The sequence below is a fragment of the Petromyzon marinus genome, chromosome 19 (assembly GCF_048934315.1).
Source record: "Petromyzon marinus isolate PM22_M1 ecotype Great Lakes invasive population chromosome 19, UKy_Petmar_22M1.pri1.0, whole genome shotgun sequence".
Classification (NCBI taxonomy): Eukaryota; Metazoa; Chordata; class Hyperoartia; order Petromyzontiformes; family Petromyzontidae; genus Petromyzon; species Petromyzon marinus.
In genome coordinates this window covers 12,765,824-12,789,900 of record NC_133685.1, presented here as the reverse complement: position 1 = coordinate 12,789,900, position 24,077 = coordinate 12,765,824, and the positions used below count along the sequence as shown (strand labels likewise).

The following is a 24,077-nucleotide window of genomic DNA, read 5'->3' as shown; positions in this document are numbered from 1 at the left end:
CCGAGCCGGCTTGGTTTTGTTCACGGTTCGAGTGGTGAATGATCGGATTGAGCCTTGACGTAAAAAGGGAAATTAATGTAGAGTCACCCATTGCCGTTTCACAAGTCACTGAACGCCTCTACAGACAATTTAAGTTTCTTTGGAACATATCGTAATTTGTCTTGCCCACGTGCAATCGCTGAATACATATTGACAGCTGACACAGTAGTCATCAATATAGGAGTCTTTATTTCTTCCAGCACGAGAACACTGGTCTTGTTCAAGGATTCCCGTCACTCCAAGCGTCCCGAACTCCCTCGCTTCCCCCCTTTACATATCCCCCTCAAGCCCCTTTCCATGAAAGTTCCTCGACCTTCCGCTTTCCACCCAGCCAATCGTCGCCTTCCACCTTTCCCAACGGAGTCCCAACCGTTCCAACCCCTGGCAATCATCCCTCCGTTTTCCGCCCTTTTACACGTTTATCTTTCTACCTCCAAGCCCCTTCAGTTCCCTGCCCCCAACCAATCCCCTTTCAGGCCCCGTTAAAGGCACCCAATCAGAAGCAGGCTTGTGCGTTCCCCTTCTTGAATTTCCGTGTCGTGGTGCATGCACGCCGCGGCCCATCACGTTGGGTGAGGATTTTGGTCGTGACTCAATCTCGACGCACCCCGCACCCCCCCCCCCCCCAACACATGAGTCCACGGACTCAAACTGGGGGGCCCCCGTTTGAGTTCTTACACCACGAGACATCATGTAGCCTAGGCCCCTCCAGCCAATGCCATCTCATTCATGCAGATATTTGGGTGCGCCGGTGAAACTGGATGGAGATGACAGTGATACTGTAACAAGCAGTGTAGTTGTACGGGCGCAGACTGCAAAGGACGTGGGCCACTGTGTGAGAATAAGGCAGAACGCTTGAATGGGCAGAGATGAGAATGGCGAGATGGATGTTAGGCATCTCTCTGCGTGAAATAAGAAGGAATAAGTTCGAGCGTAAGCGGTGATTATTCGTAGCCTTGAGGTCAAGCAGTCTCGAATTAGATGGTTTGTGCATGTGCTAACAGACAAAGAAGATGCAATGAGAAGGGCCGTGGAGATTAAGAGACCTATAGACTCACACAGAGACCCATAGACTCACACAGAGACCCATAGACTCACACAGAGATCCATAGACTCACATAGAGACCCATAGACTCATACAGAGACCCATAGACTCACACAGAGATCCATAGACTCACACAGAGACCCACAGACTCACACAGAGATCCATAAACTCACACAGAGACCTATAGACTCACACAGAGACCCATAGACTCACACAGAGATCCATAGACTCACACAGAGACCCATAGACTCACACAGAGACCCATAGACTCACACAGAGAACCATCGTCAAACCAGAAACCTATAGACTTACATAGAGAGCCATAGACTTACATCGAAACCTATAGTCAAACTAGAGACCCGTAGTCAAACTGTAGACACATAGACTCACACAGAGACCCATAGACTCACACAGAGACCCATAGACTCACACAGAGACCCATAGACTCATACAGAGAACCATCGTCAAACCAGAAACCTATAGACTCACACAGAGACCCATAGACTCACACAGAGACCCATAGACTCACACAGAGATCCATAGACTCACACAGAGACCCATAGACTCACACAGAGACTCATAGACTCACACAGAGACCCATACATAGTCAAACTAGAGACCCGTAGACTCATACAGACTCGCACTGAGACCCATATACGCTATATATATCGAGACCCATAAAATCACACGGATGCATGTGCTCACAAAGAGATGTTAACTCCCTCACCTGGTATGCAGGAAGCTGTGGGTTCATTCCCGGACCTTGAAGCCTATATATTTGGAGTTTTCATGTCTCTCGCATGGAATTTTTTCCGGGCCCTCCGGTTTTTAACTTCCACGTTTAGAAAAATGTGTTTGAGAGTATGTGGCTGCTATAAATGTCCACATGATAAGCCACTACGTTGAGCAATCATTTGTGGCCAGATCGCTTCTGAAAGAGAGCTACGTAGCTCAGTGGGCCTTGCTTGGTAAAATAAAATCAAATATAGATTTGGCGCTTTCGTGACATTGGTTATTTCAGTAAAGTCACGTGACTTCACAGAAATAACCAAAGAGTAAAATAAATAGTTTAGTTTATGTACTCACAAAGAGGCCCATAGGTTGGTGGGGATCCAGAGATGTGACTTGTGCAGGACAAATGGTGTCTAGAGGAGAGACTGCGGAGGATGTTGAGTGGACCGAGGATGTTGACTCCAGATGAGCTGGAGAATAGAAGCACACGGAGAACACACATTTTGAGCAGCTGACCCCATTGCGATACTGGGACATGTTGTCTTTGACGAAGACCAATACAGGTTTTTAATTAGATTAGTACAAATACAAGATTAGTACAAATACAAGATTAGAGCTGTTGGTCAATTCCAAGCTGCTGGGTGAAGGCCTCCTTCACATGGTGTCACTCATGGGGGTTGTTTGACCAGACTTGACCGTGCTTGTTAATGTGGGTTGGTGAAGAGGGGGGGGCGCAGGACCGGTTTGGTATGGGAATGGAGAGCAGCTCCCCAAGTGTGCTAACCACTGCGCCACCGCTCCCCACATCTGTATCACTACGAATCTTAGCAGCGTTCATTGAAGCTCTGTCGTCCCGACAGTTCTGCGTTGTGGCCGAAACGTTGTGAGAATTTGTATTGTCTTATTTTATTTTATTATTTTATTCTCATTCTACATGACTTTACCGAAAGAACCAAAGAAAATGCGTTACACTTTTAACGGTGCAATAATTGCAAGCATCACGGATTGTGCAATAGGGAGCAGAGGATCATGAGGTCATCTCGGCGGAATCCCGATTATGGGGATGTGACCTCGTTCATCGGCGAAATTAACCCCGCTTACTTTTCCCGCGGGGGGCGGGGGGGGTGTGGAGTGGTGGCGCAGCGATTAGCGCACCGCGCTGTCAACCCGACGATCGATTCCCGACCACGGCCAGCAGCCACGCGCTGCGTGGGGACGTGTGGACAGTCAACTCTCGCGAGCGGCGCAGAGTGGCCGAGGACCCTTTTAGGCACCGGTGCATTGACAAAGGGCTGCAGATTATTAGGTTACTTCTCTACTCCCCAAAAACAAAGCACACTGTGGTTTCCGATGGCCTCCACCCCACACCCCTTCAATGTGCTTCTATCAATCAAGCCAACAGTTGGGGTAATGCGTTTTTTTCCTGCAATTCTCTGGGTTTAACTGTCCGGATAAAACCTGCACCTGTTCCAAATTATTGCCTTTTGGGTGGGGGAAAGAGTAAGGTGTTTTTTTAATTATTTTTTTACCCAAGCATTTACGGGATTGTACAATCGCGCTTTATTCACAGCTTAAGTCTGAATGGCACGAGTTGGATGGAAATGGTGCGTAAGACACTCGTGCACATTGCTCTCTCCCTTGCGATGTGATTTAGAGCACCCAATGCTGCCCACGGGGAAGATTAAGCTGCGCACGAGTGCGCGTGGTCATAGTTTTTTCATGGACATTTTGAATTGTCTAACTCTCACGAGACAGTGCAGGCGCGGGCAAAGATTCGTCGATTCTAGAGGCTTCCTTGGTGAAGAGGAGGAACATGGCCCGTTCTGTGTCAATAGTTGGTGGAAGGTTTGTTGTGTGATGCTGTAAAATTTATTTGCATGAATGCAGGCGCACAGCCACTTTAAATCTCAAGAAAAAAAATAAAACCTGCTAACACAACGCATTGGCGCTGCATTCTCACTGAGTTCTAATTTTAGCATCTCGAAATACTTTGGTCATTTTTTTTTTAAATGGCTGTTCTTATTTGGAAGGATGCCGACCCCTGGTTTAGAGATTGTGGCTTGCTACACATCTCCACGAGATGAGCCACTTCGTTGAGCTTTCCTTTGTGGCCAGGTCACTTCTGAAAAAAAGAGCTATATAGCTCAGTCAACCTCACCTGGTAAAATAACAAGTTTAGTTTTGGTTTCTTCACCAACACACTGCCACGTGACGACGTTAGACTGACTTGTGTGAGGAACTACGATCTCATGGTAGAAAAAGCAAAAGGCAGGGGAGGTGCAGCCCCGCAATATCTTGCTCAGGCTACTGCTAACGAAAGTGTCCCCACGAGAGGGAGCTCGAGAGAGCCTACCCTAGACGTCTTGGAAGTGGTGGAAACACTCACACTTTAACCCACCCCAGTAGTTGGGGTGGGGAGGGGGTTAATGAACTTGCTCCTTGTTATTTGTTTATGTTTAAACTATTTAAACTAGTTTTTTTTTATTTTACCAGATGAGGCCCACTGAGCTATATAGCTCTTTTGCAAAAATGACCTGGCCGCAAATGATAGCTCAACGAAGTACAGTGAGGGAAAAAAGTATTTGATCCCCTGCTGATTTTGTACGTTTGCCCACTGACAAATAAGTGATCAGTCTATAATTTTAATGGTAGGGTTATTTGAACAGTGAGAGACAGAATAACAACAAAAATCCAGAAAAACGCATGTCAAAAATGTTATAAATTGATTGGCATTTTAACGAGGGAAATAAGTATTTGACCCCTCTGCAAAACATGACTTAGTGCTTGGTGGCAAAACCCTTGTTGGCAGTCACAGGTCAGACGTTTCTTGTAGTTTGCCACCAGGTTTGCACACATCTCAGGAGATTTTGTCCCACTCCTCTTTGCAGATCTTCTCCAAGTCATTAAGGTTTCGAGGCTGACGTTTGGAAACTCGAACCTTCAGCTCCCTCCACAGATTTTCTATGGGGTTAAGATCTGGAGACTGGCTAGGCCACTCCAGGACCTTAATGTGCTTCTTCTTGAGCCACTCCTTTGTTGCCTTGGCCGTGTATTTTGGGTCAATGTCATGCTGGAATACCCATCCACAACCCATTTTCAATGCCCTGGCTGAGGGAAGGAGGTTCTCACCCAAGATTTGACGGTACATGACCTCGTCCATCGTCCCTTTGATGCGGTGAAGTTGTCCTGTCCCCTTAGCAGAAAAACACCCCCAAAGCATAATGTTTCCACCTCCATGTTTGACGGTGGGGATGGTGTTCTTGGGGTCATAGGCAGCATTCCTCCTCCTCCAAACACGGCGACCACAACACTTTCACCCATTTGTCCTCTGAATCATTCAGATGTTCATTGGCAAACTTCAGACGAGCATGCATATGTGCTTTCTTGAGCAGGGGGACCTTGCGAGCGCTGCAGGATTTCAGTCCTTCACGGCGTAGTGTGTTACCAATTGTTTTCTTTTTGACTATGGTCCCAGCTGCCTTGAGATCATTGACAAGATCCTCCCGTGTAGTTCTGGGCTGATTCCTCACCGTTCTCATGATCATTGCAACTCCACGAGGTGAGATCTTGTATGGAGCCCCAGGCTGAGGGAGATTGACAGTTCTTTTGTGTTTCTTCCATTTGCGAATAATCGCACCAACTGTCATCACCTTCTCACCAAGCTGCTTGGCAATGGTCTTGTAGCCTATTCCAGCCTTGTGTAGGTCTACAATCTTGTCCCTGACATCCTTGGAGAGCTCTATGGTCTTGGCCATGGTGGAAAGTTTTGAATCTGATTGATTGCTTCTGTGGACAGGTGTCTTTTATACAAGTAACAAGCTGAGATTAGGAGCACTCCCTTTAAGAGTGTGCTCCTAATCTCAGCTCGTTACCTGTATAAAAGACACCTGGGAGCCAGAAATCTTTCTGATTTTAGAGGGGGTCAAATGCTTATTTCCCTCATTAAAATGCAAATCAATTTATAACATTTTTGACATGCGTTTTTCGGGATTTTTTTGTTGTTATTCTGTCTCTCACTGTTCAAATAAACCTACCATTAAAATTATACACTGATAATTTCTTTGTCAGTGGGAAAACGTACAAAATCAGCAGGGGATCAAATACTTATTTCCCTCACTGTAGCTTATTAGCATGGTTGGCTATATACGGTGCGAAAAAAGTTCAACATACATACACATATACGTGTAGCAGCCGAGTAGTCTAAATGCACGTAGGTTCGAAATGTGGAGGGAAAAACCAGAGGACCCGGAGAAAAATCCACGCGACCACGGGGAGAGAGACGTGCAGACTCCAAGTACGCAGCAGGCATTGGGGCCGAGAATGAACCGGTGACCTCTGGACTGCCTGTGCAGTTGTGCTGACCATTACACCGCAGCAGAAATCATCACACTGCGACTTTCTGCCCTGCAATTGTTAACGAGCATCGGGGGTCAACATGTAACCACTGCATTGGACACCGCATCATATGCCCCGTGATTCATGGCATCAATTCACGAAAGTCAGAAGTTATTTTAAGAAAGCTGCAGCAATATATCCCGTCACATTTGACCACCAGATCGGGTTTATCAAACAACAAAGATATTCTTGCGTAGCCTAAAGCCTAATGTCACCAAGTCTCCTATGGCCTTTTGTCTCAAAACACACCTTTAAACAAATATTTTAACAAAAGGTGAAAATACCTACGATGCTTTCAACTTTAAAATTTCAACTCTTGTGCAGAATGTCGAAAAACAATTTGAGAGAAAAGTTTTTCAACTGTGAATAGAGGAAGATTTAGAGAGACCCTCGAGGCTACGTAGGCCTACTCTTCCACACTGACCAAACGCCTTGGAAGAAGGGGGAGTACCCACACTTTACCCCACCAAACGCAACCTGTCAACCGCCAAACTGTGGTCTGCACGTTTATACCGCCGTGCGGAGAGAGGCGGGTGAATTTAAGAAACTTGCTTCTTGTTGCAACTGCCACGCCGGAAGAACAAATCGGTAAATTGATCAACGTTCATTTGTTACATGGAAAGTCACAATTAGCCAGCCACATACTAGTTTGCGAGAAAAAATCAAACCGAGGACCTCCGGCCTGCCGAGTCGGCGCGCTAACCATTACACCACAGCAACATCGGGGTCGGATAAAGACCTATAATTGCATAGTTAAGGCTCCAATCCCATGATGAAGATCCGTTATGACCGGCTCCGACTTAATTGGAGCAGGCATGTCAGGGCCACATGCCTGCGTCCACGTTACACGCGGGTTAAAACAAAAAAAATGCTCCATCACCCGCTCAGGAAAAAGTTGAGCGGTAGAATGCAACAGCACACTGGGTGCTGTATTTTATTCATTCATCATCGGTCATGATCAATCCACTGCTGGATGAAGGCCTCCCGCAAGCCATCGCCATCTCTCCCTGTCCTGCGCTGTATCGGTCCGCTTTGCACCTGCACGCGGGCTACGTGTATTGTTTGCAAAAAGGAGAATGCAAAATTGATATTTGCGCCTTTATTTATCTCGGTGTTACCTGGCAAATGGCACGAGGTCGTGCTCCGTGTCCGAGGTGCGCCGCGATCACCCGCTCAGCAAAACGTGTGAACTTATTGACGGCAAAGCATTCATCTCCTTCGAGCGGTGTTCATCTCCTGCGGCAGCCATGAGCCACACACGCCCCACGATGGAGCAGATGAGGCCCGATGGACGAGATTGTTGAAGGGATGGCAGCCCGCGAGGACTGGCCACTGCGGAAATAGAACGGTGAGCAGGGCGGGAGTGAGAGAGATTGTGGTTTTGGAGAACCGTGAGGGATTGTGAAACGCGGGGAGGCTTTTATCCAGCAATGGATAAATAATGGCCGATGATGATGATGGAATTATACATTGACGTGAATAACATTAGAGGTACAGTCGCCATGTTGAATGCTGGTGCAGTGGTTCGCGAACTGCCCCATTAACTTGACAACCTGAGTTTGATTTAAGGCCATGGCTATGATGAGTGGCGAGTGATAACTGAACTGGCCCCGTGTCCCTTCCTTCGAAAACCTACACAAACCAATGTGGTAAAGTATGGTCAAATAACTCCAATTAAAAGCATACGAGGATATCTTCACGCTGCATTGGATTGTTAAAGGGCTGTTATTATGATTACAGTATTTTAAATCCAGTCCTACACAGGTAGTTTATTTTTTTTACAGACCTTCCAAATAAAACCTGGGTTATTCTCTCCCATTAAAGCATTTGTTCGGATAAAAACAATTAAGACTGCCGCTTGAGTGTCATTGATATATTACGTGTAATTTATGACCTCATTTGTAACATTGCGTCATTATTTAATTTTGAACTTGTGCTACTAAAGCCGTTAACCAAACGGCCGTACACCCATTGCCGCCCGACGGGACGCATCACGGGGTGTAACCTGGGAATTACACAGGAGATTTTCCACCAATTACCGAGAAACACAGGGCCCTGATTGATGTCGGCATTAGTTGGGCCGATATAAAAGGTGATTCATACGCTTTTGCACGTTTCTCGCAGGCCCCAAAGTCAAATAACTATATCCCCCCACTCCCACCCCGCCACCTCCCACCGACCGACCGACTCAACCACCTATCCCCGCCACGCCAGCCTGACACTTGCCACCACGCGCCCAGCCCGTGCGCCGCTCGCGTTAATCCCACTCGTCACCCGCACCGCGCGTAGCGAGGAGCGCAACGAGTCGTCTCACAGGCAGCCATGGCCAGCATCACCATCTCCACTGCCAAGAAGGCCTCGGTGCGCAGCTCCGTGCCGCGGTATTCCGCCGGCTTCAGCAGCCGGTCGCTCGGCGGCAGCGGCGGGTGGGGTAGGTTCAGCGGCGTCGGTGGCGCAGGAGGGCTCGCGCGCCGCAGCGCGTTGACGTCCGGCTACCGGGCCGGCTCGGCGGCGTCCGGCTTCGGCTACGGCTACGGCGTGGGCGGAGCGGGGGCGGCGGCGTCGGCCGCGGCGCTGGCCTGCGCGGCCCCCGTGGACATCGACCGCTCGGTGCTGCCCACGCGCACCCAGGAGAAGGAGGCCATCAAGCACCTCAACGACCGCTTCGCCAACTTCATCGACAAGGTGGGGGGGGGGGGGGGGGCAGGGATGGTGAGCGTGGGGTTTTTATTTTGTAGATTTGTTGGTTCGGTCGGTCAGTGTTGTTTGCTTTACCTGGTGAGATTTATTGTCTTCTTTAACATTTTTGCAGTTGGGCGCTTTAGGTAATTTTGAGGTTTGGACCAAATGATGGCCTGCTCAGTGATGTCACAGAGGAATTAACCTCCACTTTTCAACAGGTGGCGCATTCCAATATTACCATGTGGCTGAAAGAGAAATATGAGATCCATGAAGGATGGATCAACATGATACAATTTAAGTTTGCTCAAAATGGCTATGGGGCAAGCAAGTTAAGTGAACTGTTTCCTTCTGACATTCTGAAGCTGAATGTGTTATCGAGTATCACGCTTCTTCTGTCGGTCCGACGTCAATAGAGCAAACGGCGCACGTGATGTAAAGTACACAGAGGTACCAAGTACTTGTTTCATTTTGGATTGTTTTTTTTTTTATTTCATCAACACTATACATTAGCCTTCCAGGACTAATTAATGCTATGCTGAGAAAAAAGTTAATTCAGCAGTGTTTTTTTTTTTTATTGGGTGCAATTGTGACCAATAGCCATACCAGACATGAGAACATCTACATCGTCATCATCGTCGGTTCACTGCAGCTGCAAGACTCAGTAGTCCCCTACAAGGCGTGCGGTGAAGTTAGGCGATGCCCCACGTGTGTGCCCGGCATGTGAAGCCCCGAAGACCGGAATCGGTGATTCCTCCGATAATGCGTTCATCAGCGAGGGAGTTCCATATCCGGACAGCAGAGTGAAGGGAGCTTATGTACAGCGAGCAATGTTCTAGCAACTCGAGGGTGGGGGGGGGGGGTGCGCGGGGCAAGGGCGTGGCTTGGTAGGGTTGTGCGTTATGGTTTATAGTGGGCTTTTAAGAGACCATGTTCGTAAAAATATTTTCAAAGTTGAAGGTCCCATGATCGACTTGGGTACGGTTTGAAATCCACACCACGATTTCCCCATATGTCTCAGCTACACTTGCAATCACACAATGCTATTAGTTGCAACGCGAATACGCGTTTCGTGTCAATTTCAGGGAGGTGGGCCCAGACACGTCAAATGATGCCTAAGCAAAAGAGGCATCAATACATTTATAGTCACATTTATCTTCACTGAGATTTGAGAATAGCACGGATATGATGAGAGTTTGGTTCAAATATAAATTCCAAATCAGTAAGTAAACTCAATACGCTGATGGAGACCGATTATATATTTGTTTTTATTTCAGTTGCCTTATACGATATCCCTGAGCCCCCTTGCAGAGCCTGCTTCTTGGCAACTCAGCGTGGGTACTGTGGCTACTCTCATAACCACCACCACTACAGCCGCACTACCACCACTAACTACCACTAACTACCACTAACTACCACCACCACTATCACCACCACTAACTACCACTAACTACCACCACTAACTAGCACCACTATCACCACCACTAACTACTACCACTATCACCACCACTATCACCACTAACTACCACCACCACTAACTACCACTAACTACCACCACTAACTACCACCACCACTAACTACCACCACTAACTACCACCACCACTAACTACCACTAACTACCACCACTAACTACCACCACTATCACCACCACTAACTACCACTAACTACCACCACCACTACCACCACTAACTACCACCACTAACTACCACCACTATCACCACCACTAACTACCACTAACTACCACCACTAACTACCACCACTATCACCACCACTAACTACCACTAACTACCACCACCACTACCACCACTAACTACCACCACTAACTACCACCACTATCACCACCACTAACTACCACTAACTACCACCACCACTAACTACCACTAACTACCACCACTAACTACCACCACTAACTACTACCACTATCACCACCACTATCACCACTAACTACCACCACCACTAACTACCACTAACTACCACCACTAACTACCACCACCACTAACTACCACCACTAACTACCACCACCACTAACTACCACTAACTACCACCACTAACTACCACCACTATCACCACCACTAACTACCACTAACTACCACCACCACTACCACCACTAACTACCACCACTAACTACCACCACTATCACCACCACTAACTACCACTAACTACCACCACCACTACCACCACTAACTACCACCACTAACTACCACCACTAACTACTACCACTATCACCACCACTATCACCACTAACTACCACCACCACTAACTACCACTAACTACCACCACTAACTACCACCACCACTAACTACCACCACTAACTACCACCACCACTAACTACCACTAACTACCACCACTAACTACCACCACTATCACCACCACTAACTACCACTAACTACCACCACCACTACCACCACTAACTACCACCACTAACTACCACCACTATCACCACCACTAACTACCACTAACTACCACCACCACTACCACCACTAACTACCACCACTAACTACCACCACTATCACCACCACTATCACCACCACCACTACCACCACTAACTACCACCACTAACTACCACCACTATCACCACCACTAGCACCACCACTATCACCACCACTAACTACCACCACTAACTACCACCACCACTATCACCACCACTATCACCACCACTATCACCACCACTAACTACCACCACTATCACCACCACTAACTACCACCACTAACTATCACCACCACTATCACCACCACTAACTACCACCACTAACTACCACCACTATCACCACCACTATCACCACCACTATCACCACCACTAACTACCACCACCACTAACTACCACCACTAACTACCACCACCACTATCACCACCACTATCTACCACCACTAACTACCACCACTAACTACCACTATCACCACCACTATCACCACCACTATCACCACCACTATCACCACCACTATCACCACCACTACCACCACCACTATCACCCCCACTACCACCACCACTATCACCACCACTAACTATCACCACCACTATCACCACCACTATCACCACCACCACTACCACCACCACTATCACCACCACTATCACCACCACTATCACCACCACCACTATCACCACCACTATCACCACCACTAACTACCACCACCACTATCACCACCACTATCACCACCACTATCACCACCACTATCACCACCACTAACTACCACCACCACTATCACCACCACTATCACCACCACTAACTACCACCACCACTATCACCACCACTATCACCACCACTATCACCACCACCACTACCACCACCACTATCACCCCCACTACCACCACCACTATCACCACCACTATCACCACCACTATCACCACCACTAACTACCACCACCACTATCACCACCACTATCACCACCACTATCACCACCACTATCACCACCACTAACTACCACCACCACTATCACCACCACTATCACCACCACTAACTACCACCACCACTATCACCCCCACTAACTACCACCACCACTGACTACCACCACTATCACCACCACTAACTACCACCACTAACTACCACCACTAACTACCACCACCACTATCACCACCACTATCACCACCACTATCACCACCACTATCACCACCACTAACTACCACCACCACTATCACCACCACTAACTACCACCACTAACTACCACCACTATCACCACCACTATCACCACCACTATCACCACCACTAACTACCACCACCACTATCACCCCCACTAACTACCACCACCACTGACTACCATCACTATCACCACCACTAACTACCACCACCACTGACTACCACCACTATCACCACCACTAACTACCACCACTAACTACCACCACCACTAACTACCACCACCACTATCACCACCACTAACTACCACCACTAACTACCACCACCACTATCACCCCCACTAACTACCACCACTAACTACCACCACCACTATCACCACCACTAACTACCACCACTAACTACCACCACCACTATCACCACCACTAACTACCACCACTAACTACCACCACCACTATCACCACCACTATCACCACCACTATCACCACCACTATCACCACCACTATCACCACCACTAACTACCACTATCACCACCACTATCACCACCACTAACTACCACCACCACTATCACCACCACTAACTACCACCACTATCACCACCACTATCACCACCACTAACTACCACCACTAACTACCACCACCACTGACTACCACCACCACTATCACCACCACTATCACCACCACTATCACCACCACTAACTACCACCACTAACTACCACCACCACTGACTACCACCACCACTATCACCACCACTAACTACCACCACTAACCACCACCACCACTGACTACCACCACCACTATCACCACCACTATCACCACCACTAACTACCACCACTAACTACCACCACCACTGACTACCACCACCACTATCACCACCACTATCACCACCACTAACTACCACCACTAACTACCACCACCACTGACTACCACCACCACTATCACCAACACCACCAACACCACCACTTACTACGACCAACACCATCAAAACCCACTACAACCAACACTACCAATACCACCAACATCACCAACTAACACTACCACCACCGCTATCACCACCACTATCACCAACACTAACTACCACCACTACTACCACGAACACTACCACCACCACTACCACCACTACCTACTACCACCACCACTACCACCCACACTACCACGAACAGTACCACCAATACCACCAACACCACCACCACCCACTACAACCAACACTACCACCACCACAAGAAAATATTTCGGTAGGAGGTCAGAAGTCCAGGTTCATCTCTGAGTCCCCCTTATCATATTTACCCAGGTGAGGTGCACTGAGCAATACAGCTCTTATTCAGAAACGATCCAACCCGCAAATTATAGCTCAACAAAGTGGCTTATCACGTGGAAATGTATTGCAGCCAAATACTCTTCTCAGAAGCCTTACAGTGAATACGCTTACACTACATGCCTCATAATCCCTCACGATCGTCAACGATGAGTCCCATCCACAGTTGGCAGAAGGCTTCCCCCAATGCTGTCGCCCATCCCTCACTGTCCATTACATGGCGCTCAACATGAGAATCACACATCCTCTTTTCAGAAGCTGGGCTCCTTTTGAAAACCCGTGATGAAAGAGCCACGTTTGTTTAGGCCTGCATTTAAACAATGCATGACATGCATAATAAAGGCATGACCACTATGACTGATATGAAGGGCATGACTGATATGCAAGGTTGCAAAGGGAGTTGTGTAGTTGTGATTAACATCCTCTACATTGGAATGACCATTGGGATAGTTGCTGAAGTACTATATATATACCAGGTGGCCAAGAACACTCGTCCAGGAGTTTAAACCATCATCACGCAAACGCCGGTCATCCTCGCAGCAGCTATTGGCTGACCATGGAACAAAGATGGTCACCGCATCACGCACTTTCAGATGCGCTTCTGCGGCCTATATTAGGAAACCACTGGAGCTAATCCGTTTTAAATCTGAATTGAAAACGAATTTCTTTAGAACTGCTTTTTTTTCTGTCCAGTTTGTTGTCCTTCCCCCGCCCCTCTGAGAAGCACGGTTGTCTACGTACGGCGCGAAAGAAGTTTAACATACGTACATGCATTGAGCTGCATGCAACTCGTGCCCAAGAACACTCGCTCGCTACTGCCACGCAGAAGGAGGCTACGCAGCACCTTGGCACGGAATCGGATTCACGTCCCCCCGCGGAGCACGGCAGCGGTCGGCCCCCGCTCGAGCCAATCCCCCCCCCTTCCTGAGCCCACTTTGCCTCTTCCTTCGCGTTCACGTTGTTTCAGGTGCGCTTCCTGGAGCAGCAGAACAAGGTGCTGGAGGCACAGTGGTACGCGCTGCAGGAGAAGACCACGACCGGCTCCAGCGTCGACGAGATGTTCGAGGCCTACATCAACGGGCTCCGGCGGCAGCTCGACGGCCTGGGCCACGAGAACGGCCGGGCGAACGGAGACCTGGGCCAGATGCAGGCCGTCGTGGAGGACTTCATGAGCAAGTGAGACCTCGTGGAGGAGTTGTGCCATAGTTCACGGTTGCTGGGCACAGGCCGAAAGGCGGCGGTGGTGGTGGTGGTGATGGTAGCGCTGCTACTTCCTCACTGGGGGTGCTCGAAGCAGACAATTCATATACGGGCAGACCTCACTTAGCGCGGCACCGTCGAATGCCGATTTGGTTAGCGCTCACTCCTCCAGGAACGCAACCCTGAGCGCTAAGCGAGGTCTGCCTGTGTTTGGACACGTCACGTGACTACAAACATCACATGCTGGACAAGCTACACAACTGAATCGTCTGAACGTTAAATTTTGATTTAAAGCTTTCGTGACTGCAGGGATTCATATTCTTGGTTCTTTCGGTAAAGTCACGTAGAAGGGAAACAATAAAATAATAAATAATAAATAACTATTATTGTTTCCCTTCTACGTGACTTTACCGAAAGAACCAAGAATACGTATGAACGTTGTTTGAAATAGTTAGTTAATAAATATCAATTAAAGTAAAGTTGTAGCGGTTTTAGAACGATTAGATTTCTTTTTTTATACGAGTTTGATTTTGAGCTAGTATTTGTTGCAATGCCATATTTTTTATGCATCTCTTCCCCGTGAGCCACTTGAGGCCCAATGCATTTGCCTACTTTGCTTATGCCTTGCATCACTAACGTCACACAAGGCCCACAATGCCCAGTGGCCAGGGTAACCCTAGTGCCACTGCACCACGGTCTACTGGGGTCCACTGGGGTCCACCAGAGTCCACGGGCTACAGGGAGGCTAGGTGCCAGGCTACACACACTGAACAGGGGAATCCCATCCGATTCCTTGCCCCAGGGCAAGGAACCAAAGAGGGCTGTCAAAGAAGCATCACCACTCATTCGTGGACGTACGAGTGAATGCACCAGCGCGACACCAATCATTCAGCGATTATTAGAATTGGGGTGGTGAGCCCGAGTCGGTCGGATGAGCATACACATCAAATCACGCCAAGCCTGTTTTGGTGCCATTAATAATCGCGTGTGCGCGTGTCTGTGTGTCTGTTATATATTTATCGTAAGGAGCAGTGGTATAGCGGTTAGCGCTACGCTGCGCTACGAACCCGGCGACCCGAGTTCGATTCCCGCTAACGGCCCCTAGGTCGACTCAGCCTCAAATTAGTACCTGGTGCGGTGTATAAACATCGCCGCTGGGGAGACAAAGGCGTCCGGGCGTGGTGTTGGCCACCCACCCCCTCGTGTGCCGTGCCGGCCTCCATAAGTGCTACTCGCTAACAGCGCTTGCCCCAACAGTCTCTCAAGGCTACACGGGGGATCTTTCGTGTTTTTGTTATTTACAGGTACGAGGCGGAGATCACCGCACGCATTCACAAGGAGAACGAGTACGTCGTCATCAAGAAGGTGACACCTCACAGCGCGAGCTGGTGACTTGCTTCTCTCGTGTTGACGGCATCTAAACCGGCGGGTGTGGAGAGCCTTGCCTCTGCTCATTTCGTGCCCATAAGAACAACGGGTCAGTGCTCATCTCCCCCTTTACAGCCCCGAGTTCTTGGGTGTAAAATCCAGACTTCCCTATGTGGGAGGTGAGTCTCTCCATAGGATAACTATGGTTGACTTCCACCCCCCCCCCCCCCCGCAAAAGTGGTACTCATTGTATCAACCCCTGGAAGGGATGATTGGCCGAGGCAACCCCCGAGCAGGATTTGAACTCGCAACCTTCCGATTGCGACGCCGCGCACCCTCTACCGATGAGCCACGTGACAATCTTTATTTAGACTGCAGGAGGAGGAATCCGATGAGCTGTGATGCTCTTTGTCACAGATGTTCAGTATGGGCGGGTCAGCAACGTCGAGGATTAACCAGCACTTTCAACACCTTTGGCAGGCCACACATTAACACACACACACACAGGTCTCTTACTCATGTGGCTGCAAGAGGCCCTTGCGGTGACAGAATTGACTGCGTGCTAAAATTATAAACACGTTTTTTCGTGGCCAGGTCGAAAATATTCCCGTCTTGTACCCGGGACCCGCAGACCGGTGGGATTCCATATGCCGGGCTACGAAGGGGGAGGAAATTGGGACAGGTTTGGGGATCCCCCTTTTAATTCCTTGCACCAGGGCCCATGCCAAGCAAGCGATGCCACTGGACCCAGAGGCTCACATATAGAGAGACCCACAGACTAACATAGACACCCATACACTGACTAGCATAAGAGACCCATAGGCTTAGTGACCTGTAAACGCAAATGGATAGGCCTAACCCATGGACTTATGTGAGACCCGCAGATTCACACAGAGACCCATAGACTTACAGAGACCCATACGGCGGTATAGCTGTCGAGTGTGCAGGCGGTGCAACTGCACTGGGCCAGAAGAGTCCAGAGGGCCGGGCTATGAAGAGGGGGAAATTCCGCATGGGGGGAAGGGGGAGGGGGGGGCACACTTGATTCCTTTCACATGGACCAATACCCACCACCTCTATGGCCATGGTGTCATTGGAAGGCTTTCGCTGCTCGTCAGATTTACGAATGTAGCGTGTGCAGATGCGGCGGTATTCCATCACTCTTAACGTCTCGTGCAACGATGGCGAGAAAAGCAATGGCCTCGTTCTCGTTCACAGGACGTCGATGCAGCCAACGTCATCAAGATAGAGCTCGAGGCCAAAATGCAAGGTCTGGTCGAGGACATCAACTTCCTGCGGGAGATCTTTGCTCAGGTGCGTATCTTAACGCTCGAGGCGTTCAACAATCGCAATCACCATCCACTGCTGGATGAAGGCCTCGCCACGCTGTCACCACTCCCAATGGAGTCACGATGCCACACCCCATGTCGATGCCACGCGTGAGCTGGTCCCATTAGAGATTCCCTTTTATTTGATTATTTACCAGCTTAAGCCCACTGCGCTATTAGCGCTTGTTCAGAGGCGACCTGGTCACGAATGATAGTTCACTTTATAGAAATAGCCAAATAATACAAATGCATGTTTCTAAATGTGGAGGTGAAACCCAGAAGATCCGGAGAAAAACCTCACTCGACCACCACAGGGAGAACAAGCAAATTCCAAATACACAACAGGCATCATCAGGGTGCGGGATCGAACCCACGCAATCCTTCATAGCAGACGAGGGAGACAGCATCTCACCACAGCATTCATTCATAATGCACGCTCATTTGCCGTTTATGGCCACGTACTGTAATGGTGGCTAGCACCGCAGGGTCAGTGCCAGCCACCGCACCGACCCTGCGCCCCCCAAAAATTTTATTTCGTGAAGATGTACGTATGTATGTTGAACTTCTTTAGCACCGTACGTCGTCAACCGTGCTGATCGGAGGTGCGGGGGAAGGACAACAAACAAAACACAAAAAGCAAATCTGAAGGAAATGAGTTTACAATGTAGATTGAAAAGTGTATCGCTCCAGTGGTTTCCTAATAGCGGAAAGGAGAGCGTTCCAGACGGCCGCAGAAGCACATCTGAAAGCACATGCGATGCAGTGACCGTCTGTGCTATATGGCTAACCAAGAAAAAAAGAATGAATTTCCCAGCGATTTTGCGCTCCTGGCTGCTTTCCCATTGAAACTGAAATCTAAATAATTCGCCCTAACGGGCACGGCCCTTCGGCAGGAGCTCAGCGAGCTGGAGGCCCAGATCAAGCACACCAACGTGCTGGTGGAGATCGACAACAGCCGCAACCTGGACGTTGATGGCATCATCGCCGACGTGCGTCACCAGTACGAGACCATCGCGGCGCGGAGCCGAGCCGAGGCGGACGCCTTCTACCAGGACAAGGTGACCAGCCCCCCACCTCCCCCCCATAAACCCCGAGGCGTGTGTCCCGGGATTAATCTCACTGAATATTTCCCGGGTCAGTTTCGGTGGGTGGGTGTGTATTCGTAGGTTTGGATCGGTGGGTTCTTGGGTTGGTGGGTGGGTTTGTGCGTCGGTTTGGTGGGTGGGTGGTTGGTTTCTGGTGGGTAGGTGGATTTGGTGAGTGTGTGGGTGGGTGGCTCAAACAGACTCGGCTGGAATTCAGCTGTGCAAGCGTTGAGCCCTATATACATACACTCCCTTTCAGACAGTGCTAAAACTGTCATAAGTACACAACAGCATGGTAGAGGTGGTGCTACTGGTGGTGCTACTGGTATGGCTGGAGCTGACAATACTGATGATGACGATGATGATGACGTGGGCGCCATTCCCAGTTTGACAGGCTCCACGCGGACAGTGGCAGGAACGACGAGGAGATGCGAGTCATCAGGACCGAGATCAACGACAACAATCGCCACATCCATCGCATGCGGGCGGAGATCGACGCCCTCAAGAAGCAGGTAATGGCGAAACGACGCTCACGATGAACGCGCCGAATCACGTTCGTAAGAATCGACGTTGCTTTTAATTAAAAAATATTCATTCGCTCTGCGCACGTGCGTGTGTGTGGAGCGGTAGTGCAGTGGTTAGCGCGCTGCACTACGAACCCGGCGACCCGAGTTCGACTCCCGCTCACAGTCAACACAAGTGACGGTTATCTATACCTCCCATAGGTCGACTCAGCCTCAATTGAGTGCCTGGTGCGGTGTGTAAACATCGCCACTCGGGAGACAAAGGCGGTCGGGCGTGGTGCTGGCAACCCACCGCCTCATGTGCCGTGCCGGCCTTCATAGGTGCTCGCTAACATCACTTGCCCCAAGTCTGTTCAGGCTACACGGGGAGGCCTTTATCTTTGTCTTCGTTTGTACGCGACAGCGCGCCAAGCTGGAGGCGGCCATCGCCGAGGCGGAAGGACGCGGAGAGGCCGACATCCGGGAGGCCAAGGCGGCCATCGCCCAACTGGAGGAGGAGATCCACAAGGCGAAGCAAGAGATGGCCAGACACGTGCGCGAGTACCAGGAGCTCATGAACGTCAAGCTGGCTCTGGACATCGAGATCGTCACCTACCGCAAGCTGCTGGAGGGAGAGGAGTCCAGGTGTGTGGAGAGATGTTAACTACCTCGCCTGGTATACAGGAGGTCGTGGATTCGATCCCGACCCTGACACCTGCTGTATATTTGGAGTTTGCGTGTCTCTCTCTCCCCGTGGTTGCGTGGATATTTCTCTGCGTCCTCCGGTTTTTCCCTCCACATTTAGAATCAACGTGCATTTAGAGCATTCGGCCGCAATAGATTTCCACGTGATAAGCCACTTCTGAAGAAGAGTTATATAGCTCAGCGGGCCTTACCTGGTAAAATAAAATAAAAACGTCATGTGAAGTGTCGCGATTGTGCGGCCGTGGTGTGTTGGACGACCTTCAACGAGTGGGGGCACTCCCCGACCGAGAGGAGGCCCAGCGCGGGTGACGTGCACCGCCAGGTCTCGAGCGCGTGCCGTCCAGCCCGAGGGAGCGAATCAAAAACGGCCGCGCCGACGCTCTTCCCGCAGACTCAACGTGTACTCGTCACAGATCGGAGGCAACGCCTCCAGTGTCACCTACAAGACGTGCGTCGATACCACTCCCTACTACTACGGAGGAGGAGGAGGAGGCAATTATTCTGGGACCTCCACCGTGGGACTGTCAGCCTCCACCGGTAAGCTCTCTGTGATAATCATAATATGAATTGTCACTTTAAAATGTATCATAATTTAGTACATTTGGTATTCGAGCTACCACGAATGTGCTGCTACATTTCACAGACATGGTCTGCGGTAGTGTCACAGTTCGAGGGGGCGGTGTCACTACGCGTCATCCCAAATTGAGTAATTTGCGGTGTAATTTTTCTAATTTGTCAAAGTTGGCACACAACTGCCTAGTCTCGTTTCAAAGACGTCACGGGACCTTTCAACTCCACTGCGATGCAGACGGTCAGTATTTTACAAATGACACACCCGCAGTAGGGACCAGGGCGGCCTGCCGTGTTCGAACCGCGATCCTTTGGCGGCACAGTGGTCGGCTCGCACACAGCGCTGGGAACCTGGTGATTCGAGTTTGATTCCCCAGCCACAGCTAAACATCACTGGCGAGCGAAAACCAAACCAAGGTCCTGGACCTTCATCGACGCGCACAGACCAGCGGCGGTGAAGTATGGTCACACAACCCCCCCGTGACCGACGCGGCATGGGGAGGCCTTCATCCAGCAAGGGGATCGACATAGGGCAATAAATTATGATCCTCGTTATTGTAAACAATCGCAATCTGTGATTAGACGTAATCACAGGTTTCCCTAGCTTTGTGCGGTGGATGCATTCCAAAAGAAGGGGAGCACAAAGCGAAATCGCGTAGCGTGGACCGTGCAATCAACCAACCAGCAATGCACTGCACGAGAATACAGCTGCCTGCCGACTAGCGCACTCAGGACGCAAACAGCGTTGTCCCGCGTCCGACCACACAGCCAGCGTCGTGAATTTTGGGCAGCAGTAGGTTAGCCGTGCATGCAGCGCAACATCGCAGATGGCGAACACACACGTACAGCAAGGGAAACCTTCCGAGTAAATTATCGCACGTTGTGCATTGCTGGCCGTGAACAACTGCCCTCTGTCGCTGTCCCGTGGATGCAGGCTACAGCGGAGGCTCCACATACAACTACTCCGTGCCCACAAAGGCGGTGGAGACCAAGCAGTCCAAGAAAATGGTCGTGATCAAGACCATCGAGACCAAAGACGGCCACGTGGTGTCCGAGCAGTCCGAGGTCATCCGAGACTGAGGGCACAGCGAGCCGGAACCTTCTCGCCAAGCTCATCGTCGTCATCGGCCATTGTCAATCCGCTGCTGGATGAAGGCATAGCGGTGCGAGAGCTCTGTGGTTCCCGGGCAACGTCGCGACGTGTCGATTGAATATCAAATGCTAGATGTGCGATCGGTCTAAATTGAAAATTAATTTCTTTAGAACTGCTTTTTGTGTTTAGTTTGTTGTCCTTCCCCCGCACCTCCGATTGGCACGGTTGGCCACATACGGTGCGAAAGAAAGTCAACATACATACATATGTCGTATTCAAACTGTAAATGTTGTGGATTCACTCTTCAACACACCGGTGGGCTAAAGTAGTGAACTAATTGTCTTTTGTCAATGTGACACTTTATTTTGCTGATTGGCCGTGTCAGGTGGTGGAGGGTTTCGACACATTTATAAATAACGCGATCTAACCCAAAAACCTTTATTATGAATAATATTGATCGCGAAAGCCTACGTGTTAACTGATACATATGTACGGTCGGAAACGTGAACCCTCCGGACACTGGAGGCCCTACGTTCGCCACAATCGGATTAAAGGAGTTACCTGCTGATGCTGCTGCTGCTGCGTCCGCAGTGATGCACAAGCACAGTTAACATCAGCAAAAACAACAACGAATTTAACAACAGCACTGTGGCTTTAAAAAGAAAAAAACTTCACAATAGGGAGACGTTTTGGGCAAATGGCCCTTCTTCGCAGGACATGGAGAGGCCAGAGAGGGGCAGAGTCGACAATAGGACTCGGTTCTCGTGATGTTACAGCGGCTCTGAACAAGGCCGGAGGAGAAGCTCCCTAAACACATCCTTCTCTGTGAGTTGTGAGCCCCTCAAGTACAAAGTCGAGGTGTGAGTGCTACAGTAACGACTCTTGACGACGAAGTAAGAAGAGCCACTTTGTTGGGACAAGGCCACAATATACCGGAACCTCTTGGCTTCAATCTTGTCTTCAGCTTCACTTCCCTCGAAAGTCGCCTCCCCCCGCCATGCTCTGCCCCTATATTTCATTCCAGTCCCCATGCTTGAACGTTCCCTCACTGCATTTCCCTTAGCCAATCCCTGTCCCTCCCCTATAAAGGATCACAAACTTCACCTCTGGGTTCCACTCTGTTTCCTGCCTAGTCTCATTCAAACCCTTTCTCCAATCACTTTAAAAGCCTTCCTCCCGACCAATCCCTGTGGAGGCCTCTTTCGGCCATTCGGAGACCTTGGTTTATTTTTGAAGAGCCGTTAGGCTGCACATTGGCTTGGGGTAATTTTTTGGTCGTTATATTATGATAGAGGATGGTCAAAAGACGGGGCTTTAAGTGGGCATGCGAAACTTATTAAAGGCGAAGATGTAGTCATTGCTTGCGCAGATAAAGCTGAAGGAGCTTGAAGAATGTTACGATGCTTTTCGTTTGGGATTTTGCACAGTAAAATGGGCGCCTCTTCACGCCAGAAAAGGTGTGCTTCGGTTTATATGGGACCCATGTCCTGTGTTAACTCAGATAATAATCATTCACTTTGTAACCCAACTTTACACGGTACCGAGCTTTATGTGCGTGTTCCCCGAAGACCGTGAATAAACACAGACCAACAAAAAATGTACTCGTTCCCCATGACTGAGCTGTATTCATAAGCAAGTGTGTGTGTGTGTGTGAACTGAGATTGATTCCCAGCCACTGCGAAACGTCAGCGTCAAAGTGAAATCTGAACCTGTCCTGGGTATCCTCCTGGGGTCAGTGGCCGGCAACCTGCGGCTCCGGAGCCACCGCATGCAGTGGCTCTTCAAGGACCACAATGTGCGGTCTCTTGAAATTCGAAAAAGCAACGTCTCTTCTTGTTATTTTGGTTGACGATCCATGGCCATTGAAAGTCCAGTTCACCGTGGAAGTCCAGTTCACCGTGGAGGTCCAGTTCACCGTGGAGGTCCAGTACACCGTGGAAGTCCAGTTCACCGTGGAAGTCCAGTTGACCGTGGAAGTCCAGTTGACCATGGAAATCCAGTTGACCATGGAAATCCAGTTCACCGTGGAAGTGCAGTTCACCGTGGAAGTCCAGTCCACCATGGAAGTCCAGTTCACCGTGGAAATCCAGTTGACCATGGAAGTCCAGTTCACCGTGGAAGTCCAGTTCACCATGGGCAGGGCAACCTGCGGCTAGGGAGCCGCATCCGGCTCATTAAGGACTACTTTGTGACGTTCTTTATCAAAGACCGTCTCGTATTCACCACAGTGCATTGCGGCTCTTGAAATATTTGTTTTTACCGAATTCGAAAAAAAATTATCTTATTGTTATTTTGGTTGCCGACCCCTGCCCTAGGCCCAACTCAGCCTTGAATGAGCGTGTAAACATCAGTACTGGAGAGATGGAGGTGGCCCGGGTGTTGGTTCTAGCCACACAACCGCCCTTGTAAACCTTGTCTGCCCTCATCAAAATGCACTCGTAAACCGCACTTGCCCC

General features: G+C 49.6%; 1 protein-coding gene and 1 long non-coding RNA gene across 2 annotated transcripts in view; one reads left to right on the top strand and one right to left on the bottom strand.

Annotated features, from left to right (window-relative positions):
- Positions 1-700: 700 nt before the first annotated feature.
- LOC116943824 (uncharacterized) overlaps positions 701-24,077 on the bottom strand; it is a 67,348-nt gene continuing 43,971 nt past the window's right edge. The window contains exons 2-3 of the long non-coding RNA XR_004403002.2: positions 7,330-7,543; positions 701-2,286 (exon numbers count right to left, since the gene is read on the bottom strand). This is a non-coding gene — a long non-coding RNA (uncharacterized LOC116943824). The remainder of the gene's footprint in view (positions 2,287-7,329; positions 7,544-24,077) is intronic.
- Positions 7,816-23,561, top strand: LOC116943821 (keratin, type II cytoskeletal 8-like). Its single transcript, XM_032957052.2, has 9 exons — positions 7,816-8,896; positions 14,737-14,945; positions 16,274-16,334; positions 17,556-17,651; positions 18,559-18,723; positions 19,137-19,262; positions 19,678-19,898; positions 20,350-20,495; positions 21,463-23,561. The coding sequence occupies exons 1-9, from the start codon at positions 8,534-8,536 to the stop codon at positions 21,606-21,608; spliced, it is 1,533 nt and encodes a 510-aa protein (XP_032812943.2). The 5' UTR covers positions 7,816-8,533; the 3' UTR covers positions 21,609-23,561.